The sequence below is a fragment of the Epargyreus clarus genome, unplaced genomic scaffold (assembly GCF_041222505.1).
Source record: "Epargyreus clarus isolate Ecla_fem2 unplaced genomic scaffold, WU_Ecla_fem_2.2 ptg000024l, whole genome shotgun sequence".
Taxonomy (NCBI): Eukaryota; Metazoa; Arthropoda; class Insecta; order Lepidoptera; family Hesperiidae; genus Epargyreus; species Epargyreus clarus.
This window is the reverse complement of record NW_027332231.1, coordinates 8,804,579-8,821,051: the sequence shown is the minus strand read 5'-3', so window position 1 is coordinate 8,821,051 and position 16,473 is coordinate 8,804,579. Positions and strand designations below refer to the sequence as shown.

The 16,473-nt window shown below is 34.5% G+C and overlaps 2 protein-coding genes across 6 annotated transcripts in view; both read right to left on the bottom strand.

Moving 5' to 3' along the window:
• Positions 1 to 11,281, bottom strand: part of LOC140752182 (uncharacterized) — a 43,276-nt gene extending 31,995 nt beyond the window's left edge. Inside the window, exons 1-10 of one of the 3 annotated variants that reach the window (XM_073086388.1) lie at positions 10,966 to 11,281; positions 8,274 to 9,254; positions 7,668 to 7,820; positions 6,779 to 6,826; positions 6,391 to 6,691; positions 5,621 to 5,787; positions 4,669 to 4,797; positions 4,231 to 4,336; positions 3,507 to 3,714; positions 2,982 to 3,081 (exon numbers count right to left, since the gene is read on the bottom strand). In XM_073086388.1, coding sequence (XP_072942489.1) covers positions 2,982 to 3,081; positions 3,507 to 3,714; positions 4,231 to 4,336; positions 4,669 to 4,797; positions 5,621 to 5,787; positions 6,391 to 6,691; positions 6,779 to 6,826; positions 7,668 to 7,820; positions 8,274 to 9,254; positions 10,966 to 11,157 — 2,385 coding nt within the window. In that variant the 5' untranslated portion in view covers positions 11,158 to 11,281. Of the gene's footprint in view, positions 1 to 2,981; positions 3,082 to 3,506; positions 3,715 to 4,230; positions 4,337 to 4,668; positions 4,798 to 5,620; positions 5,788 to 6,390; positions 6,692 to 6,750; positions 6,827 to 7,667; positions 7,821 to 8,273; positions 9,255 to 10,965 lie in introns of all 3 variants that reach the window. The other 2 variants (XM_073086391.1, XM_073086390.1) reach the window with 2 other exon arrangements.
• A 776-nt stretch (positions 11,282 to 12,057) lies between these two features.
• Positions 12,058 to 16,473, bottom strand: part of Dg (Dystroglycan) — a 162,117-nt gene continuing 157,701 nt past the window's right edge. For all 3 annotated transcript variants that reach the window (XM_073086683.1, XM_073086685.1, XM_073086684.1), the window contains 3 exons: positions 15,978 to 16,216; positions 15,190 to 15,545; positions 12,058 to 14,035 (listed from right to left, as the gene is read on the bottom strand). In XM_073086683.1, coding sequence (XP_072942784.1) covers positions 13,749 to 14,035; positions 15,190 to 15,545; positions 15,978 to 16,216 — 882 coding nt within the window. In that variant the 3' untranslated portion in view covers positions 12,058 to 13,748. The remainder of the gene's footprint in view (positions 14,036 to 15,189; positions 15,546 to 15,977; positions 16,217 to 16,473) is intronic.

Here is a 16,473-nt window from a genome sequence, read left to right as displayed (position 1 = left end):
TTAATAAACAAAAAAAAACAGTTAAAGAACAAACCCCAAAAGTTACTCAATTATTTTCCTTATTATAAATAAGTACTCGTTCCCGTGGATAGTATAGGGGTAGAAATATATTTAAAAACTGTCACATCAAAAAAACTGCATTTGAGTTCTGCAGCCGAACATACGGAAGCCGAAATTTCATGCATTTTTAAGGAGACATGAATATTCAGAAATATTTTGTGTATTATCAGTATTATAAAATTCGTATAACAATAAACATTCAAATAACTCTTTGATTTTATGTTCGTAACTCTGTTTGTTATAAACATTTTAAAATTATTGGCCAAGTCGAAAATACGATATCTTACTTAGCCTAATCAAGATCAAAATTATTATTTTTTATCATCAAAGCTCACCATATAGAGACTTATTAAAACAAGATATCGCAATTAAAAATACGATATTCTTGTATATCGTACTTTTAATCGAGTCTCCACAAGTCGGATATAGCATTAAGTGAAAAAATAATCTTTATCCAAATCCTTAGAGCCGTTATCAAGAAAGTAACTACGCAATTCCAAAATAAATAATATGTTAAAGTATACAAACATTTCATGTCTGCAGTTGTGTTTCTTTTTCTTTCTTGTTTATTTTTTTCTTTTTTTTCTTATAATATACCTACGTGATGCAAGTTTATCGTAGTGCGGTTATGAATTAAAACTCTATGGGCATTCGGAAGCCTACGTCATCCTTAAAACGATAACTATCAGCAAACGAGCATACGAGCCTAGTCCACGAGATGATCAGTGAGTGACCAATGCCGTCCATAAGCATCCGTAATCAACCCTAGATAGAGTCCTACCTAAGGTCTGAGGAGTATTAAGTTAGAACACTTCGGATAAGTATATACCCTTACAACATGTAATATTTCTTTCATTCCCATCATCAGTCTAGATTCAAATTTCAAAAACCTACAACATGTAAATGGTCATACACTAGTTATGTTCCATAAGCTATGTAATATATAAAGGTGGTCATAGTATCAATGATATCAACGGATTTATCCATAAAAGAACCAAATCTCTAGACTTTTATCCAAATTACCGCCCCGACTAAGGTATTGTGCTCTAACTAAAAAATATATTATTAAACTTAAAATAATTTTAACTAACGCGTGGAAAAACTTATTTTACAGATATATCTTAATAGCTTTAATAAATAACATTTAAAATAAATAACTTATTTAAAAGGCATTCCTATTAATTAACACTGTACCCTATAAACTACTCGTAGCCTTATCTAATCTATTATCTCTTATCTCTTCATCTCGGTTCCCATTTTATAAACCCGGCATCTATGTAGTTTCTATTTGAAGTTTTTTATAGATGTACCTAATTAACTGAATTATTTTTAAATTATATTACAATATAAAATTGTTACTTAATTAATGCAATTTAAACGGTTTAGGTAATATTTAAAAAATTGGCTGCTTAAATCGTAATCAGAAAGTGATGCCAAAATTGAGTACCAGTTCTAAGCTTAACAAAAACTTTGCTGTGAAATCGTTCATTTTCCTCAACAAACAATCAAATCGAATCAATCATATTTTATTCAAAGTACTTTTACAAAAAACCTTTTTTTAACCTTTTTTTTAACGTTTAACTTTTTAACCACCATTTCGCAAGGTATTTCGTTATGGAGAAGAAGATCCTAAACGGCTATCAGCAAGTAGGTACAGCCGAATAAGAAATGACCTTAGCCTTGGATGATACTACGCAACATTACACTACATTTAGAGCAATCACTAAAGCAGCAATGGTAGCGGAGTGGTTGATAATACGGCCTCTCTATAGGTCCAAGATTCGAACTCATGAAGTCTGTTCTTCTAAGTTAAATGCATGATACAAACTAATTAAAACACTTGTTATGACGGTGACAGGAAACAATGCGTAGAACTATATACGCCAGAGACTTTAACAAAAAAAAGGTCTCAAGCGGGTGTGAAGTCTACTAATTCCTACTTGGCTAGCGGGATGAACTATGGTCTAAACCTCTTTCACTCTGATAGAGACCCAAGCACAGAAATAACACAGAAACGGTTGACAACAAGTCTCATAACACAAGACGTCCGTCCGTCTACAAATTTGATATTTTCCACACAAAAAACCCAAACAGCACATAATCCAAAAACCGTGTACAGACGCCCTTATCGCCGTCTGGACAAACTTAATGGCAGACCGTCATTCCGCCAGTCTAATGCGAAATTTGACGAAAAAACAACAAGTGCGTAAATTGTTTTAAATGGGCAGGTAGCCCTCGCCCAGCTGACCTACAGCCGGCCAGTTATTACCCAAAACGAAAAAGGTACACCGCCTTTTAAGGGTCCATGCTAAAGGTAAAATGATTGCGGTACTTATAAAACAATTAGCGTTGGGGACGTCGTTCCTATAGCAACGAGGATGGTTTTAGTCGACGTATTTGCATAAGGATTAAATGATTATATATCAAGCTTTTAATTATTATATATTTTTATAATTTTGAAATGATTATTATTATGTTTTCACGGTGAAAGAATCCATGACGAGGTTATCTACATACATTAATACTTCTACACAGGTCACAATTATTTTAATACGATTTTTTTGCATATAAAATAATATGTTGTAATAAATTTACCTAAAAATAACTCATTAGATGTTATCCTTAATTATATGTATATAGATAATTAAAAAATCATAACAATACAAATTGACCACTGTTAAATAGAGCGCTGGACGAAATAAATGAAATAAGCACCTAACAAAATAAATCGGCAACGCGTAGTTTTACTCGTTTAACAAACTTTATCAGGCACTTTTTGTGTACATTACATCTCAGTTAGATAAAGGAACATACAAACAACCCGTAAGTAATTACGTCTTCACAAGGTAATAACATTCTAAAATAAAATTCCAAATATTCTGAGGGCCGTTTTAGTAAATAATAAATAATATAAGACTCACGGGTTCCGTGTCGCCTTGGCTGTCTTTGCCGAGTCCCTCGCCCTTCGACCAGCCCATCTTCTCCAGCAGCTTGAATCCTTTGTTATCTGGTGCGATACACCTGTTGGTACGATTAATTATTTAAATTATTTGGTTTACTAACATTTTAAGTGCTCCATAGCCAAAAGGTGAAACCCTGTAAGATTCCATTGTTTGTCCGTATGTCACAGAACACGTAATAGGTAGACAGTTCAATTTTTATCAATGCATTAACTTCTATGGCTGCTATGATAACATATATTTAAAAAAAGCAAAGCAGTATTCTGTGTGGTTTTTGTTCACACATGTAATTTTACTTAATGTACAGTAGTTTTCGCTATATATTTTCTGTTTTTTAAGCTATTGAAATGAATACTTGGATAAATCGATTTGGAAAAAAAAAGATCTGTGATCTATCAAATAAGACTCTTTGAGTATGATCATAAGACTAATGACAAAGACAGCAAAAAATGTTTATCGTATTTCTTTCTAATAAGATATACTAACGTGTCCAAATCAGCAGTTTGCGTTTTCTCCGAGTGGTGTGAAGAGCCGACCGTTTCCCTCCGCGCCTGTGCTCTGTCGTTGTACGCAGTTTCCTCTATGGCCAGCTGCTTGGGTGCGTACTTGTTCTTCAAGCGCGCCAGTTCGAGCTGGTGTTGCTGTTGAACGCTGCATGTTCGGGTGTAGGCGGTTTTCTTCTCTTTATCTTCCGCTGTAAGGGAAATTTTGAGTTAATAGTCAAGTATTTAAGGGGATAGTATAACAATAGTTGGTTGATGTTCCTCTCGTGCAGACTAAGCGTTTTAGCAACTCATCCCTGCTGCGAACGCAAACCTATAGTAAGTTAAAAATACTAAAAAAAAACTTTAAATGATGTAATAATATTTAAACAAAAATTTCACCATAATGGAGCTTTAACTATTTCTCGTTACTTTTATGTTACAATAATATATGAAAATAAACACTGCATTAAATTAATAATTATTAATAAATCATTAATAATTATCAATTTATAATTAATTTATTAATAAATATTAATATTAACATTAATCAATTAACATATACTAACAATATAGTTATAACAACATACTAAATGTGGTCGAAAATAAAAATGACAATGCAGAATAGCAGTATTAGGGTAGTGCTATCACGATTTCATGTTTGTAGCCCTTTTAATATGGTTTTAGTTCTATATTCTTATACTTTTTGTAAATTGTACACATCTTACCTTCCATAATAAGTCCTGGCTCGCAGTGGCCGCAGGTATCATTCCCAGCGTGAATGTGGCACAGTAATTTAGTCTCACCCAACTGTAATGTACTTCCATGAACCACCTACAATAAGCAATTTTTATTACCAAAAATTATAAATAATACACAAATGTATTAAAATAAATTGAAGTCCTAGTAGTGATTTAACGAATTTGTATATTTCACATTGCGAATATGAATGCGAATGCTGTTTTCTATCTTTAGTATCGGCCAATTCGAATATTCTGACAAAACATATTCCGATTAAGTTTTTTTTAAAGTAAGGAAGGACTTTTCTTTTTTATTATTTTTGGGCTTAGATACAATTTTATGGATATTTTAATTAGAAAGTCTTTCATATTAAGACTTGTACCTTTTTTAATGCTGAGTAGATATAATGTCATGTGCTTACTTACCTCCATCGGTTTACTGACTTTTTGGCTAACAGACATACGAACACCATTGAGTATAGTTCCATTTTTAGAGCCCAAATCTACGGCAGTGTATATCCGTTTATCGCTATTGAATTCAATATTCAAGTGATTCTGTGGGACAAAATAAAAAATGAGAACAGTAATACGAAAGGGACCAAATTACAAATTTGGGGAACAAATTATTTTTGTTAAGCTTTAACATTTGTAAAGGTAGGAACAAGATAGATAGATACATAGATGAACAAGTTTTTCGTAAATGTGTTACTTTATTTATAGTTTTCAAGGAAGAAATATAGATAGGTACAAGATTATCTTGTAGGAAATAGTAGAAATAAATATAAACATGACAGTCCAACCACACAATATCCAAAATATTATTAAAAAGAACTAAAGTAAATATCTTCTAGATATTATTGCAGATACGAGGGGGAAACCTTCAAAAGGTACCCGACGACGTGGAAGCGACGCCGGGTTTTGTGGGATTTTGATGGAGAACGCTTGATTGAGAACTCCGGGATCTCCTGAGAAACACAACCGGAGTCCTCCGAGCGCGATGCCCCGGTCGGGCTCCGCCCTGGGGGGAGCACCTTACGCTCCTCCTACACATCTGGTGTTGACGACGGAATGCGACCACACATGCCGCCGTCCTTCCCGGGCTTGCTCTTCGGACGGGTCGAGCTCCCACTCTTGCCGCCGGCAACCCCGGAAGCCCCCTTTTAGTCGCCTCTTACGACTGGCAGGGGATACCGTAGCCATATTCTAGTCCCGGAACTACAGGGACAACGGTTAAATTACCTAATAGTATTAGATAACATAATTGTGGATTGAAGGGGCTTGATTTTCGTGTCTGAGAAATTGTATTTCATAAAGAATTGATGTAACTGCACACATGTAAAATAAAAACAAGTAAAAAAGTACATGTTAAGTTCCTTACCCGAGATACATTACAATCATTAAGCAATATAGAGTGATGCTCTCCCTCCCTGCCGATGGTGCCGCCATCTTTCGTCACTAGGAACAAACTGCCAACTTTTAACTTGGGTAAGGTAGTTTCGCGTACTATAACACGCATGCATGGTGGATGGTGTTTTGCCACTGATTCTGAAAATAACAAAAATATTTTTTCTATAATAAGCTAATTATTGTTACTTATAAGACCTAAATTTAAGTGCTTTATATAGTTTATTAATGTTATTACAGTCCGCGCTAAACTTTTAGTCCACTCTGAAGTTGTGCGAGCAGGTGTAGCTATGGCGACGCGATTCATTTCTTTATTCAGAGCGGACTAGCAGTTTTACGCGGACTATACTCATTATGATTTTTAAAGCCAGTGTATATATAGTACTGCAAGTACGGCTATAATAAGGCAGAAATAGTTGTAACTAAATTGTTTATATGAAATTTATCAAGTTTTTTGATTGATTTTTATTTTTATGTCCATTTAATGGTTTTAAAAGTGGATTGAAAAGAATAAGTCAATAAACTATGGAATGCTCAGAGTAACAACTTTCAATGTTCATTAAAATTCTGATAAAAATATATGATTGATTAATTAATGATGTTGACAAAAATAAAGAAATCTTAGGATATGCCATATTTAATCCTCTTGAGCAATTGGAATTTTGGATTTTGTTTTAAAGTACTGTAGGTTACATCAAAAGTGGACTTTCTTTTAAGCTTTTCCTTTTAAATTCAGTAATTTACCATCATCACTAGCAGTTGCAGTGCTGACATCTGATTCAGCGACTGAACTCTCCGACTTTTCATCATCAGATTCACTGCACTCTCCATCTTCTAATTCTGTCTTTTTCTCCTTACTTCCTTTGTTTTCTTCATTCGCTTTACCACTTCTTTCCTTACTCTGTTCATCTTTATCTTTCTTATTGGTATCTATTTTTTCAGTTTTATCTTTTTCACTAGAATCTTTTTTCTTATCTTTCTTAATCTTTTTGTGCTTAGTCATCCTCTTCCGTTTAGGCTTGCTCGCTTCCGCGTTGTCCTCATCCTGTAATATAACATTGGCAATGTTGGTATTTGGGAGCAACTTGGGATCATTTTATTTACCTAAGGCGACGGGGCCTCGGAGTGAAACCTGAGAGAAGGTTTTCGTCAGGTTTCCAATGTCATCACATTTCATTGCCTGAAATGAAAACAAATCATTAAGATTTAGAACACTAAAATTTATAGTTTGTTAATAGGTGGTAGAATCACCTAACCCTAGTGTGAAGTAGTTTTTAGCGTTTCCGTGGAAGTATGTGGATGCTGTCTCGTTTATACATAGACTAGCAGTACGTTTTGTTCAATTATAATAAAATATAGCCTATAGCACTGCTGATTATGTAGCTTTCTGATTGTGAAAGAATTTTCATGATCGGTTCAGTAATTCCAAAGATTAGCCCTTACAAACAAACAAAGTTAAAAACTTTATCTCTTTATAATATTAGTATAGAAGTATAAGTGATAAAACAATCTTAGTCATCAGGAGTAACAGCACATCTACGATTGGCTTCAAGTAAGACTCCCGTTCCGTGTAGGGTTGGTTACAGATACTACAATATACTGCCACTATCAGAAATTAATATATATTTTTTTATAATATAGGAGTAGCAGACGAGCATGCAGTCCACCTGATGGTAAGTGCCTACTGTCGCCCATGGACATCTGTAATCAACCCCAGATAGGATTAAATATTCCTACCTGAGGTCGGCCACAGATGCGCCGCTACCCCTGAGGACTAAGCTGGAACGCCTCGGAAAAGTCTGTCTCCCTTACCACACCCTCCAAAACGGAACACAGCAGCGCCTAACACTGCTGTTATTAGGTAGAAATAGGTGTGGCGGTGGTGCCACCGGAGTCAAACCACAAAGGGTTCTACCACCTTAGAATTATTATATTGATAACATATGTATCATTTGTTTATGTTTACAAGAGAAATATTTACCTTAAATAGCAATGTGGTCATATCAGTGGGTGCTCCTTACCTTTTTATGCTTTTTCGCTTTTCGTATCTGCTTTTCTGGTACTTTCTGAGCTTCAGCGCTTCTGTCAGGATAAGAATGGAAAACAAATGTCTTCTGGTCTTCTGAATAGTAGTAATAGCACCCTGTGTCAGTGTGGTAGTAGAGGCCTAATTCCTGTAAAGAATCATAAAAAACTTATTATATTTAAATCATGTATATATAAATAGGTGAACACAAATAGTTCACTACCATTTTCAAGTTTATTCATTAACCAATTGTCATTTATTTTGTTTAGCTATTGGTGAAAGTGTTATCAATAAAAAAAAAAGGTGGATTATGGTCTGATTTAAAGTACTGGGTGAATAACTTATACCTCTATAGATAAACAGAAAAGCATAAATATATTGTATTATAATATACATAAAAATGTTGATAAGTAAATAACTTTTCATTGACAAGAATGATCAGAAAATATCTATAACTGTAGCCATAAATATTTCTTAATATAAATTGAGTTTATAATTAGTTTGGATTAATCCAAGTTTAAACTTTTAGCTACAGTTAAGTCTAATAATCCATGGATATTTTTCTTATAAGAAATGATTACAAAGATAATATTGAACTCACAGAATTATAATAGTAGCCAGTCTTATAATCGTAGTACATGCCAGCAGATTCCACATACACCATCCCCGATTGCTGCATAGCACTCTGTGCAACCTCTTTCACTTGTTCTGCAATACTTTTCTCTTGTTCCCCATTTTCTGTTTTTGTCCATCCTAAGGGATTTTCTGTAGATTTCGCTTCTGTAACTTTTGGAGGCGATTTTTCTTCATTAGTCTCGGTTTGGGTTGAAGAATCCTTTATACTTAGTTGGTCTTTCTCAGAATTTGTGAGATCTTCTGTTCTGGTCTCTTTATCCTCATTTAAAGCAAGTTCAGTCTGGGTAAAGACTTCTTTATTTCTTAATTTCCCTGTATCTGTATTCTTTAAAGTTATTTCATCTAAAGTGTCCACTAGTTTATCTATACCAGTTGGTTCTTCACAGGACTTAAGTCCAGACTCATTTATGGCAATGGATTCTTGAGAATTAAGTTCTTCACTGATAATATTTTGCTTATCATCAGAAATACTAAGCTTATTATCAATGTCTAGACTATGCTCTGCAACAGAATCCTCATGTTGAGTTTTAATTTGACTAAAATTGTCTTTAACCTCATACTCACATGAAGTACTCTTATCAATGCCAATATTTTCCTTATTCTTCAAATCACTGCTGTCCTGCTTCTCATCAGAAATACTTAACTTATTATTGTGGTTTAGACTATAGTCTGCATCAGAATCATTATGTTGAGTTTTAGTTTGACTAAAACTGTCTTTAACCTCATATTCACATGAAGTACTCTTATCAATACTGATTATTTCCTTATTTCTCAAATCACTGTCTATGTTCTCTTGAACTGGTGAAGTATTTGTTTGTGTTGCAGTATTTCTTTGGTTTTCAATTTGTGTGTTCCCTTCATTGTGTTCTAAAATTGCTGTATTTCTTATATCATCTTCACCTTTTCCATTGTCATCATTCTGAATAACCCCATCATTAGCTTGTTCCTAAAAGTCGAGATAAAGAAAGTAAATATCATTAGTAACAAACAATTGTTGTACACTGACATGTTATAATTTTTTTTCTAGGCAATTGTCAAATTTTTAATTGTGTTAACGAGTTTGACAAAATGACTTGGCCCATGTTTACAGGTAGCAATAGCAGGTGTGTGAAGAACTGGTCTTGATTTGTAACTTAATTTTTTTCTTTTCACTTGTTCAACTACAAAAGTGCTGCCACTACATAAATTTCAAGCATGAAAGTAAGTTTGCGTTTTTGTTAGTTTCAATATATTGCATCGACAATGACTCGGTAACAAAAAAAAATAGTAAGATGCAGTGAGTTATTAGTGAATTATATTATACTGTCTTTTATGTGAGTAAATATAACCAGAACTTTTCTTTCTGTTGATGAGGGGAAACCTACAAAAGGTACCCAAGGCCGTAAGGGTGATTTACTGCACTAAAACCCCCCAGTGCCGTCCTCGGCACGATTACGATTCTTACGGCGCCAAAATTTGAATGCGGATCCTTATAGATCTCGACGAGACAAGACGAAAAGTAAGAATAAAATTTTTTGATATCTCGCTTAGTTTTCGAGATATCGATATTTAAAAATCGAAAAATAAAAAAAAATATATTCTTTTAATGATGTATTTCGATAGATTTTTGGAAAAGAAAACGAAAACAAAGAATAATTTTTTTCGATATCTTGCTTAGTTTTCAAGATATTAATAAATACATTATTAAAAATGTTGGAATTTTATTGAAAAAATTTTTTGAAGATATATTTTATCCTTTATTATGATTATCACTATTATTATGATCATAATAATAATAATAAAAAAAAACCTAACCTAACCTAACCTAACCTAAACCTAACCTAACCTAACCAATACCAACTCAAATTTCAATCACCTCTAACTTCGTTGTCCCTTGCCCGATTTCTAATTATTTTATACCATCGTACTCGTCTCAACAATACCTTTTCGCACATACTACTTCCGTTTCTCTCCGTTTTCTAAATTTTTAAATATAATTTTCTCCGTTTTTCAAAAATCAATTTTTGGTTTTTCTCATTTTCACGAATTCTCTTCATTTTTCTTCTACCGTATTGTGCACGTCCTCCCCTATCCGGAGATACCAGTCGCACCCATTTCCGCCGCGCCGTTCCTCGGCAATTTCACTTTTAAAATGCAAAAAATCGAAATTTTCGAATAATTTTTGAGTATCGATATCTCGAAAACTAAGCGAGATATCAAAAAAATTTATTCTTACTTTTCGTCTTGTCTCATCGAAATCTATACGGATCCGCACTCAAATCTTGGCGCCGTAATAACCGTAATCCCTCCCCGTCCTCGTCTTTTGGCAGAGAACTTCGGGATATAACAGAACACATTCGGAGTCCCCCTAACGCGATGCCCATATATATGCCCTATAGGGGCTCTGCCCTGGGGGGAAGTAAAGCAATTTACGCTCCTCTCACATCCCCTGGTGACTACAACGATATGCGACCACACAAACCGCTGTCCTTCCCAGGGTCGCTTGCTGGACAGTTTGAGCTCCCACTCTTGCTGCCCGCAACCCCGTAAGAACCGTAATCACCCCCCCCTACTTGTGGCAGCCCCCCCCCCCCGGAAGCCCCTTTTACTCGCCTGTTACGACAGACAGGGGATACAGACAAATATAATCTAAACCTAAATAGCATCAACTTTCTTACCATAGATTTCAATTGTTGCTTCAATCTCTTGACTATAATGTTCTTCCCTCGAATGCACTGCCTCATTTTGAGAATAAGTCTAAGTATTTCAGGTCTATACTTTAGAGATAGCCGCAGATGTCTCAAATCGAAATTGTATTTTTTATTCCGTAATCCGGTATTCTTAATAACATTCTTATCTGCTGTACCCATAGTTAACAAGATGTGTAGAAATGAAGACGCAAGAAATATGACTTAATAGAAATACTCTCAATGTTTTGCAGTGAAACAAAAATTAAATTCACAAAACATGGAAATCCTAAATGACATGTATTGATGAGGATGACAGTGACATTTGACAATATTGACATTGACATTATATCGTTTATAATTTGTAGCAACCATAAAATGTACATACAGCCAATATAGTATACAATTTTTAAATGTAAGAAATAGTAGGTATCTGCTCTTATGGCATGTCCAACCTTGCTCTTCAAGCTGCTCTTCGCTCTGCTCCTCGTGTTGCTGTGATTATTTCCGTCGTGGGCATACGCTGCCCTACTCGAGTCAGTAGGGCTGCCACTTTTTTCGAATAAATAGTATTTCTTACAAAAACATTGCAAAACTATAATAAATACTTTAGGAAAAAATATAGTAATACACATTTAGCTTTCGCCGATTAACTTTAATGTTACTACGAACAAAGAAACAATTAAATGAACAATTTTGATAGGAATAGGAGGCGTGAAAATTACAAGTTAGGTTAGAATTTTATCGTTGTAAGGTATTTTTTACGTAATATTTGTTTTATGACAAACAGAGAAGATTGATTTTAACTTCTAGATATAGGGGGTTCATAAAAATACCAATGTCCTGAAGTTAACTACATGAAAATATTCAATAATATTCAACTTTATTTTATTTTTAGTATTTGTTATTATAGCGGCCACCGTTATGTATCCTCTGTAGAGCTCTGTGACGGACGGACAGACAGCGAAGTCTTAGTAATAGTTTCATTTTTTCCCTTTGGGTACGGACCCTAAAAATATATAATTCGTGGTTATTAAAAATTGTCAATACACACATCTACGGGAATACAATAAAACAAACATATTCTATACCATTTTATTAAATTAGAAAAGAAAACTCATCAGTTACATACATAAATTATGTGCGTTTTAATTAGAAGTGTTGTTCAAACGAAACAGCTGCATAGATAAATCTATCAAATGATAAAAATGGTTCGGTTCTTTGTGGACATTATTAAGTACAACTATCAGGAAATAAAATATAATTAAATTAAACACGTTTGCTGCACTATAAAATTGTATAACACTAAAAGATCTATAAATGCAAAAATCTAAATGAGTATAAAGTAGAAAAAATACATCAAAAGGAAAGAGTTTATAGCTCGTTTCGTTCAGTAGTCCCTATCGTTTACACAATTTGTTAACCTTACACCTATGGTAATAGTTAGACAAGTACAAAATGATATTTTATTCTTAAAAATATCTATTCGTAGCCTAAAACTAAAGTCAGTTGTATAACGCGTTACATAATTACAAATGTAATTCATAATATACACGCCAGCTAATCATTATCCTTTTGTAAACAACCCATGTATTAAGAGCGTGAAAGCAATCTTCTAGAAGATAGAAGAGCTGCGATGTTACCAGCCTCGCTTGATCTCCTAACATACACACTAAATATTCACATGCACACACATCACTTAATCAGATACATTGTGTTGGAAGATCTACGCTAAAGGCTAAAATGTTACATTTTCGATATGTTTACTTTAAATTACATTATTAAATAACAATTCTCAAAACCATGGCACACATTTAGCCAAACGCATCTCCATTCTGTTATTTTGGTCTCCGAGAAAACCCTGGGCGATCCTTCACGAGACACGAGGTAAAAGAATAGGTTCAATATATTAAGTTTTTCATTCGAATGAAAGATCTTTTATGTATTTAATTATGCCTTTTAAAGTTTTAATACATGTAAAAATAAATTCTATTCATTCGTTATGATAGCTTTTATATGAATTTACTGGTTTATAAAGTAATATTTATTATCTATTATTATATTTTTCAAATAATAAAGTACTTAATGAATATTAAAGATATTATCGTGCCCGTCATGCTTAGAGAGTACAAGTGGGCACGCGATATGTATCTCACTACGGCTACAATTTATGACGTCATGTACCACGAAGGATCACCCAGGGCATAAACAGTACAGCTGCATGAACATATTGCTTGAAAAATATATCTTGTAAAAATACATAGTTATATATAGTTACATGTGACGAATAAAAAATTATCGCGCATCTTTCAGAGTACATTGCCGTAATCTAATAGCTAATGTAACATTCCCTACTTCAACAATAACACTAGATACAATATTTCATTGTAAGTCTCCAGTTTCTTAATTAATTGATTTAATTTATCATCAACACCATGATACACCTACGTTTCACAACTACTTCGTGACAGTTACTTACATCGTATAAGAAATTCGTAGTCACAAAAATTGTGCACAATTCCTTTATGATTATATGAGGTTCGTTTACGTTCACTTAATTCATTAATTACTTTAAGCACGTATGTATACTTTTAATAAATGCAATTAAATTTTTATCCTCTTTCAAAAAACGCTCAATCGAATAATTTAAGACAAAAACGGCAGCCGATTGCGAGCTCGAAAATAAATACAAAAAACGATCGAGAAGCTGAAACGAACGAATCGACTAGTTGCCTTACGAAAACTAATTTAGGAGTTACGTCGTGTCGGGGGTCTTAGGGTGGGACGTACGGGGGCGGTTTCCTGTACGTGGGGGTGGCCTTGGGGCGCGGCGGGGTGCGCGACGCGGCGAAGGGCGGCGGCGGGCGGTAGGGCGCGTCCTCGCCCGCGCGGTACTCCGGCGCCGGGGGCAACAGGGGCGGCTTCTCCTCGCGCATGATCACCGGGCTCTTGTCCACCGGCTCCGTGTCCGCGCGCTCCTCCAGCTCGTCCTGGAAGATCACCGGGATGCCCTTCGACCGGAACGCTTGACGTTCCTCCTCGTCGCCCACGCTCATTTTACCTAAAAAGTAATTATATTATTAATTTACTACTTATTCTATAAGGCTTTGGTTTCCAGTAAAAATCCCATTAACAATATAATTAAATTCTGGTACATAGATTTGAAAAGATTCATGACGAATTTTATAGGACTTTATGTGGACAATAGCAATCATGGGGACTCATTTCAATACTATGGATGTTGTTATATACCTATCATAGTGGATAGAGAAAACAGTAAACTAAACTAAATACATTATGCATTCTAAATCAATAGCTATTCATCATATCAGTGTCCATTATCAACAAGATTATTGTACGACATCTAGGGTGTATTTGCATGGATGCTCTCTAATCATGTGCGAATTAGTGCAAATAATTATAAAAAAAAAACAAAAACTAAAATTCGTTTAAATAAATTATAAAAGTAATTGTTCAAAATTCAATTAAATAGAATATTTGCATTATAGAATTGTTGAACAAAGTAAGCTTAATAAAAGAGTAAAGGCACAGATAATATATGCACAATGATCGTGAAATTAGTTAATGCAAAATCTATGTAGACTTAAATCGGTGACCAAGTAATCACTTATTATAACATCTGTAATTTTCTATATTTTTTTATTATTTTAAAAGTAAATGTATGTAAGAATTGCATTTAAAATTAAATAAATGGTGCACTACGGTAACAAATATGTAGCAAATAAATCACCTTGCTTTTGTCAAGAATTGTCACCCCCTATGGTCAAAAGGTTACATTTTAAATCATTTCATTTTATAAATCACTATAAATACAATATTTAAATACAGACTACATAAGTTTTAGGACACATTTTAGTTTAAGTACAAGCATTAACAATTAACTACAGTTAATAGGGAGTTTCTAATAATCTACGACAGTTTTATTACGTATATTTATCGATCTAAGATATTACCACAATTAAACGTGCAATCTGAACTGTAATCACTGTTTAAAATTAAAATAATTTCCGAAAAAGGGGCTATAAAATGTATTAATATTTTTGGACGATATTTCGTGACAATTTAGAAATCCTAATAAAACATATTCCACTTAACGACCAAACGATAATACGTTCCAATTTCCGTCGACCGTGGTCGATAACGTCAACAAGTGGAATTATTTCAAACTGACAAAAAATAAAAATAAGAACATACCAGTACGCCGCCGCCTGTACAGAACGCAAGCGATGACTCCGGCGACCAAAATCATACAAACGATGACTACAGCTGGTATAACGAAAGTCACCAAATAGTCTGAATACTCCGGATCGGCATTGCTAGCCTTATTCAGATTGGTGCTGGAATGAATTGGGGTCGATGGCTTCGATGTCTTCGTGTTTTGTTCCGCGCACAGCCCTAGAGGTATCAGTCGAATAGACATCACTTTCAAGTCTTTGTCGAATATCTGATCGACGTTCTCTCTGAGATTTCGTTCGTCGACGATTATCATTTTTCGTAGCTCCTCTATCTCTCGTTTCGGACACCTGTCCATTGGCAGGCTTGTGTTGTACCTGTAAGTAGTAATTAATGTTTGTATATACCTCATTCAGATTGAAACAGTTTATGATCTGTGATCGAACACAGTTAGGAAGAAATCTTGCCGTTATTGATTGAATCGTTTACTGCAATCCTAATTATTGCTTTTGTTAGATAAAGATGTTTCATATGTCTTGTATAGAGTGTTCCAAAGTGCTAGAATTTAGTAGTTCGACTGGTAATATACCACACTTATTTTTAGCGTGAAACAGTTGAAGCAAAACGTCGCCGCCGGCTGAATTAGATATGAGATCTTCGTCGTCAGAAATAGCAACGCATTTGTGAATGTTATTGGATTCAGGTAAAACACTTGTTCTATATAGACATGGTTCCAAATGTCCATGAACGTTATTGACAACTTACCATTAAATGAAAAAAATAACTTATATACACAGATGTTAGCTTACCATATAATAGTAGGCGGATGGTCCGTAATGCTCTGAATGCGGATATCACTGGTCTCCTTCTGCCCGAACAGCGCCGCTAGCTTCTCAACGACCTTGCGCTTGTTGCTCGCGTTGTCGATGAGGTTCGGCGACGGGTCCATCGTCATCTGGAACTCCACCGTCGGCCGGATTGTCGGCGCCTTTGCTACCTCCACTATCAGGCTGTCGTACGCGCTCTTCTTGCTCGAGTCTTCCGCGATCTGGTTTGGGAAGATTCATTCATTTGATTATTGTTTCCTATTTTTTGTTGTTTTTGTTACTATGTAAAAATAAGGCCATTAAGGCCAGTAAAATTTCAAATTTTTCGTCGTCAAAAATCCAATTTTTGATGAATTATCTAGGTCGGAACGGAAAAGGAAATAATGTTTTTTGTTTATGGAAAGCATTCAAGTTGTTCTTAAAGCTATGCTCTGAAGGAAGTTATTTTATAGTGACACGTACATACCACCCTCGAGTT